Here is a 16,078-nt window from a genome sequence, read left to right as displayed (position 1 = left end):
GTGATCAATGTGGTAGATGTTTTGGTGGATTTTTGACAGTTCGAATTATTTCAAGAAAATCCACCGCGGTTAACCAAATCAAATTAACAAAAGCCCTTAGGTGTTCGAAGGCTTGATTGTTGAGGCAATTGCAAACCTCTTTTTACACCTTAGTTTCCATCCACCCCGGGATTCGAACTGACGACCTTTGGATTGTGAGTCCAACTGCCTACCAGCGACTCCACCGAGGCAGGACCCAGGAAGACGACTCCTACACCTGGACTGAGCTAACGACCTAACCTTTTTAGGTTAGTCCGGGGCCAACATTTACTTCCCGTCCGACGGAAGGCGTGATCAGACAAATCTCGTCTCGAAAAATGCCACCGGGACCGTCTGGGATCGAACCCAGGCCAACTGGGTGAGAGGCAATCACGCTTACCCCTACACCACGGTCCCGGCACGATACATTATTGAGTAAAAAATATGAATTAAAATGAATAAAATTTGTTGATACGTTGTACTCTAGTGAAGGACGATCACAAGGAGTAGGAGAAGGATTTCTGGAAAGTATAAAACTGAAAAATGTAAGAAAATCACAAAGTTTGATCTGTTGCAAAGCGGATAATTTCCCATATTTAGTTGCGATGATTTCGACACCATCCGAACAACAGTGTTTTTTTGGATTCTTGGAACACAATACGGCTGCTGTCCACACGTATAATGATTTTTTATAATTAAATGTACCTTGACCAAAATCATCTATTAATCAAATGGAGCTGGTTTAATATGATCAATCTTTTAAACCATGAATCAGATTTGCCAAGTTATGGTAAAGTATCAATAATAAACTATAATAATAATAATGATAAAGCAGGTTTTGGGATTTTTGCTGAATGGCACTATTTTGCTACCGCCCATGATAAAGGTCCTAGTCATGGCCTCGGAGGTACTCTAAAACGGTTAGCAACACGTAAAAACGGTGCATTCAAAATAACCCAATAAATATTTCTTACACAAAAATAGATTGATCAAGGTAGGAGAACAGCATCTAATTTCAGCGTTCCTCTAATAGTAAGTAAAGTAAATCTTTCCCAGTTTACAAAGCGGATTCAGTGGCAATTTCATTCTCAACTTATTGAGGTTAATGTTAACATTCCATAGGTCGCCTTCCTAAGGTGTAATGATAAGGTCCAGTTTGTGACGATACACTACCTTCCCTTTACTAAGCAATCGATTCCAGAAGGAAAAGATCACCAGTTATGTTGGTCCGAGCCGGGATTCGAACCCCGACCTACCGCTTACTAGGCGGGAGCGTTACTACTAGGCCACGTGGCTCGGTCGCGTTCCTCTAATGTTGCTGATTAAAAGCGTTTTCAACTGAAATCGAGTGATAAATAGCTCAATAAGAAGTGAACAAGCAAGTTTCTATCAATAGTTTTGCAAAATTTGTTGTTTAAATAGTGAAAGTGAGCAAATTGGACGAAACTAGGAGCGAGGACTTAACCTGCTAAACATACGAGAATTTTCCCTATTAGCAATTTGAATAAATATTTGCGTAAAATTATAAAAATATAAATTAAATTAATCATCTCCCAGAACACCAGGTAGCAGTTATTGATCAGCCCGCCTGTGTGCTTCTAGCAGATGCGGCGAATGAAGCTGATGTAGGTAATCACGAAAACACAAAACTTTAAAATTCGATATCTCTGGAACGAAACATATTCATTTCTGTCGATAAGTGATTCTTATGTAAAACTGCCCTGACTGAAAAGTTCGTCGGACGTCCGTCGTTTGTCGTCCGTGCAATCGTACGACGTCGCACGACAATGTCGTGCGACTTTCGCGCGAATGTCATACGTTTTTGCACCAAAATGTCGTATTTGTCGTGCGATCGATGATCGAAATTGTACGACATTGTCGTACGACATTCGACCGACGACGCACGGTTTTGTTATTTAGGATGTCGTGCCTTTGTCGTGTGATGTCATTTCGGGTTTTTAGGTTATGTTGCAGTAAAAATTAGATATTTCTTTTATTTTTATTTTTTTTTAGATGTATTTTTATTGTAAATTTCACTTTTTCACTCGATTTAAAATACATTCATTAATTTTACTTGTGTGTCGCGATCTCCACATAGTTTTTGGCGTTTTCTTCCAGTTGGTCTTTCAGCTAATCGCTCGGCATTTTGGCCGGAAGTTTTTGGCGTTGTCTTCCGGGTCCGGAATTTGCCAGCCATCTTTTCGAGCCGACGCCATCGTGCGAGGCAGCATCTTGATCAAGATTGACTATTGCTCTCCGACTAGCCGCAGATACGGCGGGGTGCGGCTCCACCGTTTATGTCCCATGGATTGATGGCCACCGGAGTACGGGACAACGTCGGTTTACGCACTTCCGGAGCAGATGTTTTTGCGGCCGTTACAGCTTCCGTTCAACAAACTACGTGGGACAACACAAAGACGCTGGTTTGTTAGCAGGATCAGATTGGAACATTTTTGGTTACCTGAAAAAAGATAACGTCATTCGGCTGAATCATCATATCCAAATCATATCTAGAGTTTTGTTGTTGAAACAAAGGGAATCTCATGACAGATATTATACTCAAAAAATCTGTGAAAATTCATACAATAATTAATTGTGGAATATTCAAAAATTTAACTTTCAATGTAAAATTTTGAAAAAAAAAACTAAAAAAGCAGTTAATTAAAACTTATAAATTTTTAAGAAAATAAAGATAAAAGAAAGTTTAAGACAACAAAAAATTCTAACATTTTAGATTTCAAATTAAAAATCAATATCAACGCATGGTTTTTCTCCAAAGTTTTATGGAGAAAACCCATCTGGACCTGTTTAAATATTTTTGATTTTTTTAAATTTAAAGTGCATGTGTTTCTGAAGACCCCAAAGTCCATGCTTTCAGGATGCTAAGAACTTAAAAGACTTAAAACAATTTAAAAATGTTCGAATGTTTAAATAAATCGTAAAAATTTAAAATATCTGAATAATTTAAAAATGAAATTTAATCTTTGACATTTTTGAAATTTACAAATATCAAGAATTATAAGAATACACTCAAAACCCGATGGTTTGACACCAACTGTTGTCAAACGAAAGGGGTCACTTTTTAGTTTGACACCCATTTTACAAACGAAAAAGTGACCAACCACCGGGGGCTGAGTGTAATACAATATAAAAAATTAAGAGATTAAAAATTTAAGAACCTAAGTATTTCAAAATTATACAATTTTTAGAATTTAGAGTTTAAGAACTTTAAAATTATGAAATACTAAAATTCTAAAAAAAAAAATTCTTAAATTATAAAAAATTTAGCATTTTAAAATTTAATAATTTTAGAACTTTAGAATTTTTAAATTTTTGAATTTTGGAATTTTGGAATTTCGGAATTTTGGAATTTTGGAATTTTGGAATTTTGGAATTTTGGAATTTTGGAATTTTGGAATTTTGGAATTTTGGAATTTTGGAATTTTGGAATTTTGGAATTTTGGAATTTTGGAATTTTGGAATTTTGGAATTTTGGAATTTTGGAATTTTGGAATTTTGGAATTTTGGAATTTTGGAATTTTGGAATTTTGAATTTTGGAATTTTGGAATTTTGGAATTTTGGAATTTTGGAATTTTGGAATTTTGGAATTTTGGAATTTTGGAATTTTGGAATTTTGGAATTTTGGAATTTTGGAATTTTGGAATTTTGAAATTTTGGAATTTTGGAATTTTGGAATTTTGGAATTTTGGAATTTTGGAATTTTGGAATTTTGGAATTTTGGAATTTTGGAATTTTGGAATTTTGGAATTTTGGAATTTTGGAATTTTGGAATTTTGGAATTTTGGAATTTTGGAATTTTGGAATTTTGGAATTTTGGAATTTTGGAATTTTGGAATTTTGGAATTTTGGAATTTTGGAATTTTGGAATTTTGGAATTTTGGAATTTTGGAATTTTGGAATTTTGGAATTTTGAATTTTGGAATTTTGGAATTTTGGAATTTTGGAATTTTGGAATTTTGAATTTTGGAATTTTGGAATTTTGGAATTTTGGAATTGGAATTTTGGAATTTTGGAATTTTGGAATTTTGAATTTTGGAATTTTGGAATTTTGGAATTTTGGAATTTTGAATTTTGGAATTTTGGAATTTTGGAATTTTGGAATTTGGAATTTTGGAATTTTGGAATTTTGGAATTTTGGAATTTTGGAATTTTGGAATTTTGGAATTTTGGAATTTTGGAATTTTGGAATTTTGGAATTTTGGAATTTTGGAATTTTGGAATTTTGGAATTTTGGAATTTTGGAATTTTGGAATTTTGGAATTTTGGAATTTGGAATTTTGGAATTTTGGAATTTTGGAATTTTGGAATTTTGGAATTTTGGAATTTTGGAATTTTGGAATTTTGGAATTTTGGAATTTTGGAATTTTGGAATTTTGGAATTTTGGAATTTTGAATTTTGGAATTTTGGAATTTTGAATTTTGGAATTTTGGAATTTTGAATTTTGGAATTTTGGAATTTTGGAATTTTGAATTTTGGAATTTTGGAATTTGGAATTTTGGAATTTTGGAATTTTGGAATTTTGGAATTTTGGAATTTTGGAATTTTGGAATTTTGGAATTTTGGAATTTTGGAATTTTGGAATTTTGGAATTTTGGAATTTTGGAATTTTGGAATTTTGGAATTTTGGAATTTTGGAATTTTGGAATTTTGGAATTTTGGAATTTTGGAATTGGAATTTTGGAATTTTGAATTTTGGAATTTTGAATTTTGGAATTTTGAATTTTGGAATTTTGGAATTTTGGAATTTTGGAATTTTGGAATTTTGGAATTTTGGAATTTTGGAATTTTGGAATTTTGGAATTTTGGAATTTTGGAATTTTGGAATTTTGGAATTTTGGAATTTTGGAATTTTGGAATTTTGGAATTTTGGAATTTTGGAATTTTAGAATTTTGGAATTTTGGAATTTTGGAATTTTGGAATTTTGGAATTTTGGAATTTTGGAATTTTGGAATTTTGGAATTTCAGAATTTTAGAATTTTAGAATTTTAGAATTTTAGAATTTTAGAATTTTAGAATTTTAGAATTTTAGAATTTTAGAATTTTAGAATTTTAGAATTTTAGAATTTTAGAATTTTAGAATTTTAGAATTTTAGAATTTTAGAGTTTTAGAGTTTTAGAATTTTAGAATTTTAGAATTTTAGAATTTTAGAATTTTAGAATTTTAGAATTTTAGAATTTTAGAATTTTAGAATTTTAGAATTTTAGAATTTTAGAATTTTAGAATTTTAGAATTTTAGAATTTTAGAATTTTAGAATTTTAGAATTTTAGAATTTTAAATTTTAGAATTTTAGAATTTTAGAATTTTAGAATTTTTTTAAATTTTAGAATTTTAGAATTTTAGAATTTTAGAATTTTAGAATTTTAGAATTTTAGAATTTTAGAATTTTAGAATTTTAGAATTTTAAATTTTAGAATTTTAGAATTTTAGAATTTTAGAATTTTAGAATTTTAAATTTTAGAATTTTAGAATTTTAGAATTTTAGAATTTTAGAATTTTAGAATTTTAGAATTTTAAATTTTAGAATTTTAGAATTTTAGAATTTTAGAATTTTAGAATTTTAATTTTAGAATTTTAGAATTTTAGAATTTTAGAATTTTAGAATTTTAGAATTTTAGAATTTTAGAATTTTAGAATTTTAGAATTTTAGAATTTTAGAATTTTAGAATTTTAGAATTTTAGAATTTTAGAATTTTAGAATTTTAGAATTTTAGAATTTTAGAATTTTAGAATTTATTTTTTTTTAGAATTTTAGAATTATTTTTTCTAAGTGTTTGAAATTAAAAAAAATGTTGCTTTTACCTTTTTGTAATCTGCATTTTTTCAATTTGTTATAATTTTAATAAAAATATTTTTTTTATTTTAACAAATATTTCTGCAAACCTTTTAAAAAAAATACCTATTTTTTGTAATTTGCTTTGTTTTCAACCTTTTTTTTTATTAATTTTATTTTTTTCAGTAAAAAAATATAAATAAATATAAAAAAAAAATCTGTAAAATATTATTCAGGATGCTGCTAGTTTTTAAATTTTGAAACTCATCATCGAGATAATCCTGGCGGAGCATTTATGTTAGAGTTTTTTTTATTATACAATTCTGAAGTCCAATAATCATAACACCCAATATTAGCCCTCATACTTTCCGTCTTCCAAGCTCACTCCCGATACTTTGAAATGCGCCTCTTCCATCATTTCAATGACTTGAAGCAACAGTTCTATTGATACAAATTTCCGGTGGATAAGAAACACCGCCAAGAGATGATTATTCTGTACCCCTTTTTCTCTTACCTTGGGTAGAACTTTTGACGCTCGGTGTTTCATCCTCCTCCTCCTTTGGAATGAACCATATCCTCCATAAGCTCGGTTCCTTCCGGTCCCGTCTTCCGCCACGAAGACCTGGCCCGCCGGATTCATGCGTCTCGTCCTCCTCCTCCACCACCACGAAGACAGAATTCTGAATATCTGGAACATAAGAAGCTATAATTTGGCCACTTGCCCACTCCAGCCGGAACTTTCCGACAGAAAAAAAGCACAACTTACCTATCAACCGGTCAAAATCCTTCCGAAGCCCAACATCAACAATAACTGGTTCGATTCGGTTGCAATCAAGTCCAAACAAGACCAGCTGAAGAGAACTGTCAAACTGTTTGCGTCGACGGAAATCGTGACGTCGAATTGAAGGAAAATCGATGGAAAAAACAATGTCGGGCATGTCGAGTGTTTGTCGTACGTTTGTCGTCCTTTCGACCAATCGATATCGAAACGGTAAAATCAAAACCGCGCGACAGCTTGTACGACGTGCGACATTTTTCAAACAGGGTGGCCGGGGAACACGATGGTGAGGTCAAATTAAAAAAATAAGTTGGGGTGTTTTGAGATACGGCCGTTTAAAGTTTTCAATTGCGCAATACAGGTAGATAAAATAAATTAATCAACATTTTGATCACGGAAATGGATTCTACGTCCAATTTCCTTCAAAATTGAGTCTAAGACCGACCTTCTAAGATTTGTGGTTCCTGAGCTATCGCCGTTTGAAACTAGGAGGTTTGGTCAAAAATCACCAAAAAGTCGATTTGTTGGGGAGGTACAAAAATGGAGGGGGTGGTCCGATTTGGATGAAATTCGGGATTTTTGCATATTTTGATAGTATCAACAGCTCTGCCAAATTTGAGCAGGATCGGAGAGGGTAATTTTCAAATTTGCACTTTTTCGTGCACAGTTGAGATGGAATGACTCATTTGAGAATATATTTCATAATTTTATTTTTTTTAATTATGTTGTGCTTTGCTTTTTGTTTTCATCAGTATTTATTTGTTTATTTTTAATTCGTAAAATAAAATTTTATGTTCTACACTGAAAATACGCCACCCTTTTTTTCCAAGTGCCCAAACACTTGAATGATTCAATTAAGCAGCATCTTAGATCTAATTTGTTTGTGTTCCAATTTTAATCCAATCCATTATCAAATTGAAGTGTTTTGGCGATTGACTTTTTGGTATTTTTTGACACCTTATTTTCATTCGGGTGGCTCAAATTTTTCAAGTGTTCTGCTCATGAATTTTCCCCACTGTGTTGAACTATTCAAAGTGATGAGGAAAACACTTGAAATTGATCTTGTTTTGATTTGAAATGCAGTTTCGCGACAGCTTCATGAGACTTTGCTTTGTTTCCTCATTTTAAAGTTTTGGCAGTCCGGTGTGTTCGTTTTCGCAGACCGCGTGAGTTCGCTGCCGCCATGTTCCAGTCCAGTAAATTGCCTGCCCGGTTTGTGACCGCGAAGATGAGCATCTCCACAAGGCTGCGTCCTCGGGCTCGGGCTCCGTATGGCCAACGGAAGGGCTTGGTCTCCCGGATTCCCGGATAGAAGCCAACATTTGTGATAAAGTTCCTTTCCGGACCCATTTGGTGAGTGGGGAGAGAATTTTTTTTGTGGGGTTTAGTTTTGATTTTTGAATTTATTTTGTATGATTCACAGGAAGGATGCGAAAGAGCTGCAGATGCCGTACCAGGAAGCGGTGCCAGTGAGAAGCAAGATTCGGATGCAGGGGCCAAGCTATGCGTCATTCGGATGGTCAAGGCACAGTTTGAGTCGATGAACCACCGAGGTTCCGCCAAAGAGAATTCCGCATGAACAAGAAGATTCTCCAGGGGCCTCCATCTCCGCCGGCACCGGGGCTTCACTCGCCGACGCTGAGGAACCTCCAGTGGGGGCGAACAAACCGAACCTGACCAGAAACACGATCGTGAAAGCCGGACCGGATGAAGAAAAAAAATACAAAAATTTTACACGCCAAGTTGTTCTTGAAGTTGCTAGAAAATAAAAGCAGCCAAAACATTTAATTGCGCAACATCTTCTTTATTTAAAAAAAAATCAAAATCCATTTCTTTTACATGCAAACATGCATTGATTATAGTAAGAAAAGCTATTTAAAACCAATAAATATAATATAGTATTTCATGTGACGCAACACGTCAAATTCAAGTGTTTTGCTATTGAATTGACAGTATATTTTGGTGCCCAAAATTCAAGTGTTTTGCGATTGAAATTTGAGTGCTCTGTACAGCAGGGTCAGATCATGTGTACAACACTTCGATAAGCCGTGGGATTTTTGCTCAGTGTAGACAAATCGTCAGCTGTGTGCTATCTTATGACATAGACCATTTTGGCAACTGTGTGAAAATTCCACACAACAGTGCCTTCCCAGTTAACTCAATCCGAATTCTGAAACGGAATCTAATTAGAATCGTATACAAATTCCGTTTAAAACGCAACAACCGGTTCCGTGTTCGAACCGGTTGTTGCGTTTGAAACGGATTCCGTTTCAGAATTCGGATTGATTTGACTGGGTTGTTGCGTTGCAGACCCCTTCCCCATGGGTACTGCTGTACCAAGCATGCACCATTTTCGTAACGCGCGACATTTTTAGTTTTTTTTCTGGATTGACACCACACCAGAATGGAGCCCTTAGGACAACATTCTTTGTCAAAATATTGGTCAAAAAGCCATTTGACATGATCATTCAAAATGGGTCCGCAGGCCATAAAAAATCACCTCGCCTCCCACGTTTGGCCAGCGGGCCATACGTTGGACAGCCCTGGGTTAAATTAGGTATCTTTGGTTAAGGGGTCGCGGATAGTTTTGCACCTTTCGGCAAAGTTGTAGGGAATTGAATTTCCTACAAGAGTCCTACACTTGGACAATTTTGGGCGAGACCCGCGCCAACTGGCAAAAAATACAAAAAACTATGTTTTTCTGCATACATTTTTGCAATTTTTCCCCATATAAACTTAAACGATAAAAAACGACCCTTGAACATTAACCAATTTGGCTCAAAATTGGCAAAGAAACTTATTTTTGCCTAAGAAATCAATTCGGAGGGTATCCATGATGTCGATTTTTTTTTATTGTCACCCTAGTCTACATCCAAAAAATGGTAAGAATAGGATAACTATATAGGTAAAACACTGAAACAGTTGCTTTTCTCCATACATTTTGACGATTTTTCCCATACAAACTTCAAGCGATTAGAGCGTGGGCAGAATGTGGAATTTAGCCTAGTGATGGGCCAATGGTGATTGTCCACGCTCCATACCAAAAATATTTTATTTGTATGGAAATTGTCCACGATAGGGGGTGAGATTTACCAAAAGTGTCCACGTAGTTTATGGATGGTCCCTTTATTGAACCTTTAAAAAAACTCCAGTTTTATTTTTTATAAGAATAATAATTATATGGCGTTCCGAATGTACAATTTTTAATGATACTCCATTATTTTTTCTTTCAGCAAAAGAAATGACGACGAAGAGACAACCGTGTAAAAGTTACAGCTAAGTTTAATTAATTTAGAATATTTTAACATTCCATCAACGATACTCAGAAATAGCCATTTTGATAAGCCCGGCATGGTGGTTACAGAAGCATTCCAAATTATTTGTAGAGTTTTATTTGAAAAGGTCCTACAAACATTGGCGTACTCGTAAACACTTTTTTTTCGCAATATTGAAAATCTCCTTGGAGCACTATCTTAAACAATCCGACTTTTTGTAAATTTATATTATTTTATGCGGTCCCACCTCTCCTCGCATAAACTTTATAATTCTCTCTCTCTCTCTCTCTCTCTCTCTCTCTCTCTCTCTCTCTCTCTCTCTCTCTCTCTCTCTCTCTCTATCTATCTATCTATCTCTATCTCTCTTTATTTCTCTCTCTTGTTTTTAATTGTCAAATTTCAACCGGTTCAGCATATCAACCGGTTTAAATAGCCGAATGACACAGATCAAAACTATGGAGACTGTACGATTGATAGTTGTAATTGTATCGACTTTATGTCAACCATTCTTCTTACATATTGCTATTATTTGATTACTGGCTGTTCCTATTCCCGACAAACATATAAAGCACAATAGCTTATAGGACCTTTTAAAAAAAAACTCTAGATTTGCAACTAGACTCTTAGGATTTACAGTAAGGACAACTTTGTATGAATTCACAAGAGTATTTCGAGCATTCCATGACTTGTGGCAATATGTCTTAATAAAATATTTTATTGGATTTTTCCAAACAATACAACAGTCTTTTCATGATACCATGGCCCAGTCAAATCAATCCGAATTCTGAAACTGAATCTAGTTTGAATCGTACACAAATTCCGTTTCAAACGCAACAACCGGTTCGAACACGGAACCGGTTGTTGCGTTTGAAATGGAACTTGTATACGATTCTAATTAGATTCCGTTTCAGTATTCAGATTGGTTATGGGATGGGTCGCGCAATTTAAGTTACACTCAAAAAACCTTTTACCACAAAGTTGCATGAAAATTCCGGTGGCAGCCAATTTTTGGACCAAATCAACGTTTGGAACATGAGTCATGCAACTTTCGCATTGCATTGCATGTCAACTCCCCACTCTAACGTTAGGGGGGCTGCGGGCGATAATCTGGCATCGCCAGTGCCAGTTCAGACACTTTAGTTCAGACACAATTCTCAGAATTTTCGATTTTTTTGTGGCACACGCACACCTCTATACTTCCTTCATGGCCCACACACACTCTCATTTTTCCATAACGCGCAAACGTCAAACATTTTCCTTGCTAATCGGAACCTGTCGGAACGTGTTTACAAGGTTGTTGTTTTTTTTAAATGAAAAAGTGCGTTGCTTTTAAACAAAATTCATGGTGAGTTATGAATTTTATTTAGAATTCAAGACAAAATCATTTATTTTGATTTATTTTCCCGACAACAGGTTTGCTCGTTTGCCCCAGAAGATGGAATATTCACTAGGGACGGCTTGGCTGACTCGCAGCTGCCGCTGCTAGATAACACGTCTCTAGAACCGATCAAAACGGCCACATTTGGCAAACCAAGGAAGTTCTGCCACCAGCTGGCTTACCGGAACAGGAATCGAAGAATCGGAAGGTATGTTGCGGGAGTTGTTTGATGGGAATGCTATTTACGAAAAGCTGACACAGGATTGTTTTTCAGCAAAGGAAATTCCCAAATAGTTGGCCCTGGAGCCAGAACGCGGTCGGAGCGGAGTCGTCGAAACTACTCTCCAAAGCACATCGCCGTTGTACCTTATCCAATGAGCAGCACAAACGGCACTGGCTTAAGTGGAAGGATTGATTGCGACGTCGGACGGTATATCGAAAGCCACCGATTCCACGGGCCGCGATTGTTCGACGACACCGCCTAGCTACGGAAACCGAGAGGTTCAAGGCATCCGTTCTACCGAGGACCTACTACGGGTTAAGGTAGACAGTTTGTAACAGTTCTTTTGGGGGGGGGGGGGATGCGATTAGCGACTGGTGAGGTGAGAGATACGGAAATAAAATTTGATTTTTTGACCCACCACCACAACTGTTTCCGCCAACCAACGATCCGGAAAAGACCACCCTTTTGAAACTGGCTGGGAGCCACACTGCGAAAGGGCGTGTTGCTTTGAGAACCCGGCTTAGCTTCTCAGGGCAGGTCAAGTAGGAACCACTTATTAAAAGCGCATCAACGGAAACGGAACTAGGAATAGAAAAGGGACTCAAATACCAAGTGTTCTTTGAAGGTGCGTTTCGCAAAAGAGTCACATGGAGAAATAAACTTTGCATCCACTCGTTTATTCTCTGGGGGCAGGTTTTACAATTTTGGGGCACGTGCACGTGTGGGGGGATAGAGAGCTCTCTTAAATCTAATCTGACCTGCTACAGCCTAAGGCTGTTTTATGTTGCTGCACACTCAGTCGCCGGCGCGGTCCACTGGCTCGAGGATTTGGCGCGTCCTCTACGGACTCGCACGCCTGTCCGATTCTCGATCGGAAGCTGGCCAGCTGGGCTGGCGTGAACGACTGGGTCCTCTGGCTCACGTGCGTTGGCGGGCACGCTACGGACACGTTGCTCTATTGCTGCTGCTGCTGCTGCTGGGCGGGCTCTCGGGCCGCCTGGTACGAACGCTGCACGGGTGCTGCTCTGTTGCTGCTGCTTCTGGGCGGGCTCTGGGGTCGCCTGGCACGGGCGCTGCGCGTATAGGGGTTTCCTACACGGGTGATACAACTCGCCACGGAGTGGCGACTTCGCGGGGACACGTGGTACTCGAGATAGCACTTCCAGGCGTCGGTGAAGTCCACTGGCTCGGGGATTTTGGCTCGTCCCCTACGGAGCACTCACCTGCCGATCGATGTCGGGTTATTGACCAGCGCCGCTGGCTTGAAACGGCTGGATCCAATGGCTCACGTGCTTTGGCGGGCACGCTACAGACTCGTGCTTCGAGCTAGAGTTGGAAACCACGTGTCACGGGTCGAACGCCGGATGGGTCGGATGCTGACGAACGTCGATGGTGGTCCTGTGGCTCAAGGTCGTAAACGAGGACCTCTACGGACGACACCACGTGGCCGTGGGAACGGCTCAGCGGACCAGCGAGGCTGGTTCTCGTCGACGATCGCGTCCTGTGGCTCGGAGGGTTGGTATGGCCTCCTACGGACTCTCGGCGGACCCTGGCGGATAGGCACGGTTCGTTCGCTGTGCTAGCTGGCTTGGGCTGCTCCGGTGTGAAGCACGCGATGGCGTGGTGCTTGCTTCACGGTGCGGCACCGCGTTGTGGAACGGTCGCGGGTGCCAACGGGAAGAAAGACCTAACAAAAGAACCTTCGCATGTGAAGGTTCTACAGGCGAAAACGAGAAACCTTAGAACACTGGGCCTAAACTAGCGAATTTAATTACCTTTTGGTCTATTTTAACACTGCACGCCCGCGGAGGGTGGAAATGCACTCGGCGTAGAAAATTGGCCTAATATACAAAATGTGATAAAGCGATCTAAATTAGTTATTCTATTTGACGACCAAGGAGTAGACTCCAACTCACTTCCAAACGCAAATCTCTTGGCACACGCGGGTACAATTTGTACGGCAAATTCGCTTGGGTCACTTTGCAACACTTTCTAAACTTTAGCAACTCTACGACTTCCCTATTGCTTGCGATCTTCGCTAGCGCACGATCTCGGAGCAAATGGCAGAGAGACCTTGACTACGCTAGCTCGAAACCTTGACCGCGAAAGGTGGCTCATGCGTGGCCGGCACTGATTGGCCAAGGCCAAGGTCCTCTCGCATAGGGCCCTTGTTGCTAGGCGTTAAGGCAAATTTGAGAGAGTTTCGAAAGGTTGATCGATACCGCGATCATCGTCTACGGGAGTTGCAGAGTAGGTCTATTTTTAAATTTTTAGTTCCCGTGCTCGCCACCTCACACAGTTGGCGCTCGCTCATTTAGGGGAAATTGATGATCGCCCATGATCGTTCTTAATATGGTTACAAGTTGTCTTTGTAAGCTTCCTCCTCCGCATCCTCTAACAAGCGGCACTCCGCTGGCATCCCCAAGACCAAAACGGCCACCGTGGCCTTGGCCAAACAAAGGAATCGATTTCGAGGTGCCGCACATCAACTTTAGAACAATACCATGGGTGGCATCGCAGCAGTTTCCGCAGCCTTCTTCACGAAGGGCACGCACAACCCCGGCAACGATCACCACCAATTCTACCGCCTCCAGGACACGGTCATCGAGAAGGATCCGGAGTGGATGGTCGCCGTGAGGGGATTAGAAGCAGAGGTTTAGCAGGCGGGACGGGGTCAACGTGAAAAACGCGAAATTTTATGAAGTTTGACCCGATTTTGGAGACCAAGAGCGGCACCGGCGACAGTGGCCCCCAATCCGGATCGCGCTTCAGCAAGTTGTTCCGCCGTGGTGCGAATGTGTACATCCAGCAGATAGTGCGAACTTTCGCCAGGTGGTTTCGCAACATTCGCTTCCCCCAGCAGCAGAACCAGCGTCCAGCACCCAGAGCATCCTGCAGAACGTGCTGTGGCGCTAAAAGCTGCAAGATCAGCGCAAGATGTTGTTCGAGCCGGCAGTTGAATCGGCCGTAGCCAACCCGGAAGTTCAGCAGTTTGTCCAACACGTCTGCCCTACCATCCAACGCAGCCGGTGGCCGGTGCTGAGCCAGACGGCCGCCGGAGCGAACCAGTTATCCGCCAACTCAATGTTCCGCGGCCGTGCTGTCCAACTCGCTGCATCTCTCGCTGCCACAGGGGGCGTCACGCCGTGGCTTGAATCACTTCGGCAAGGCTTCCGTCACCATGGACCTCAACCAGGGTTGCGAATGAGCGAGCGCTCACGGAAAGCGTGCTCGCTCCAGCTGGAGCGTGAGTTTTTATCAGGTAGCTCGTGCTCGCTCACGCTCACCGGAGCGTTTTGCGCTCACGTGAGCTGGTGAGCCAAAGTAGGTAGTTGTTTTTCCCTGTTGAAGCATCTGCCTGTTTGAAACGAAGTTTCTAGAACTATCTCAGCACAGGCAGCAAAAACAAACAAGAAAGTGGTCAACACACACACAAACAAAAGTAAGCAATAAAATGGATGTAGTCGGCGAACCCAAATATACGTTCTATTTAAATTCAGAATTAGCCAAGGGGCAGAATGATTTACTCTTGAGTGTGCTAACAAAGAGCTAACTCATTCTTAATGTGAAAAATCATTGACGTGAAGAGATGCACTGATATGTATAAAAAATTGATGTGCTAAAACGTAACAATGACATTTTATATTATTTCATTCAAATGGGTTATTTCAAACACTAGCAATTTGGAGGCTTTTTGTAAAAAGATAAATGTTTCAACAATTTTACCCTATTTTCTAGAATGAGAAAGATTAACTTAATAAAAATGATCATCCGTTTCCAAGCACTGAACGATTTATTAAATGGAATGACTTTTGTTTAATGGTTGCTCATTCTGATCCGCACGCTGGAATGGTAGCCAACAAACTGTTTAGGTACATAAAACAGTTTAATTTTATATTTTAATCAACCAATCATATATACCTCAGCATAAATCTTCTTGAATTATTTCATTGTTTTTAAGTTTTTCTAAGGATTACAGTCCTTTTTGTTCACGCGCTCATACCCTTCCTTTGTTTCCACTGACATGCTGCGCCTCAAGTACAAACCTAACTAAGATTGAAAAACAATAAAACTGTCTCAAAAAGTAAAACGATTCGCGATACTTCCAAAGTGAGCGCTCCATGAGCGAAAAATGAGCGCGAGCGTGGGGCAAACGCGAGCTGAAAAAATCGGAGCAAACGTGAGCGCGGGCAAACGTGAGCTAGCTCGCGCAGCGCTCCTCCTCACGAATGAGCGAAAAGTGAGCGCTCACGAGCGCGTGAGCGCGTGAGGAACGCAACACTGACCTCAACTGACCAGCGTTGATTTGCTAAAGTGCTTTTTTTGCTTCATTTTCCGAGAGTGTAATCACTTCTCACACTCTTTTTGTTCGATTGCCGAAGGCGCTTCACTTTTCAATGTTCTCATTAACTTATTTTCCCCAAAAACATTCATTTTTGATCGATTTTACATTTTACTAAGTTTCGTTCCTACAGTACCGTCAGTGAGGGTGACTTTGGGTCAAAAAAACGATACACCGCTCGTAATTTCTTAATAGCAAAAACAATTTGAATAGCATCGAACATCTTTTATCGTAGAATTGTTCTTAGATGGTTTACTAACATTTTCCC

The 16,078-nt window shown here is 38.9% G+C and overlaps 2 protein-coding genes and 2 long non-coding RNA genes across 4 annotated transcripts in view; 3 read left to right on the top strand and 1 right to left on the bottom strand.

The window, feature by feature from the left end:
• Positions 1-10,604, top strand: part of LOC6051051 (protocadherin-like wing polarity protein stan) — an 86,087-nt gene extending 75,483 nt beyond the window's left edge. Inside the window, exon 11 of the mRNA XM_038263587.1 lies at positions 9,826-10,604. Within this exon, the coding sequence (XP_038119515.1) occupies positions 9,826-9,859 (34 nt within the window). The 3' untranslated portion in view covers positions 9,860-10,604. The remainder of the gene's footprint in view (positions 1-9,825) is intronic.
• Positions 2,129-6,702, bottom strand: LOC119769863. Its single transcript, XR_005278543.1, has 3 exons — positions 6,581-6,702; positions 6,329-6,502; positions 2,129-2,479 (listed from the first exon to the last, which is right to left on the bottom strand). It is a non-coding gene; the product is annotated as an uncharacterized LOC119769863 (long non-coding RNA).
• Positions 7,751-8,084, top strand: LOC119769864. Its single transcript, XR_005278544.1, has 2 exons — positions 7,751-7,945; positions 8,016-8,084. It is a non-coding gene; the product is annotated as an uncharacterized LOC119769864 (long non-coding RNA).
• Positions 10,605-10,765: 161 nt separating the features above from the next.
• LOC119769861 lies at positions 10,766-11,817 on the top strand. The gene is made up of 3 exons (XM_038263592.1): positions 10,766-11,212; positions 11,281-11,453; positions 11,520-11,817. The coding sequence occupies exons 1-3, from the start codon at positions 11,210-11,212 to the stop codon at positions 11,728-11,730; spliced, it is 387 nt and encodes a 128-aa protein (XP_038119520.1). The 5' UTR covers positions 10,766-11,209; the 3' UTR covers positions 11,731-11,817.
• The last annotated feature ends 4,261 nt before the right edge of the window (positions 11,818-16,078 follow it).

Source organism: Culex quinquefasciatus, chromosome 3 (assembly GCF_015732765.1).
Source record: "Culex quinquefasciatus strain JHB chromosome 3, VPISU_Cqui_1.0_pri_paternal, whole genome shotgun sequence".
Classification (NCBI taxonomy): domain Eukaryota; kingdom Metazoa; phylum Arthropoda; class Insecta; order Diptera; family Culicidae; genus Culex; species Culex quinquefasciatus.
This window is presented reverse-complemented; position numbering and strand designations above follow the sequence as displayed.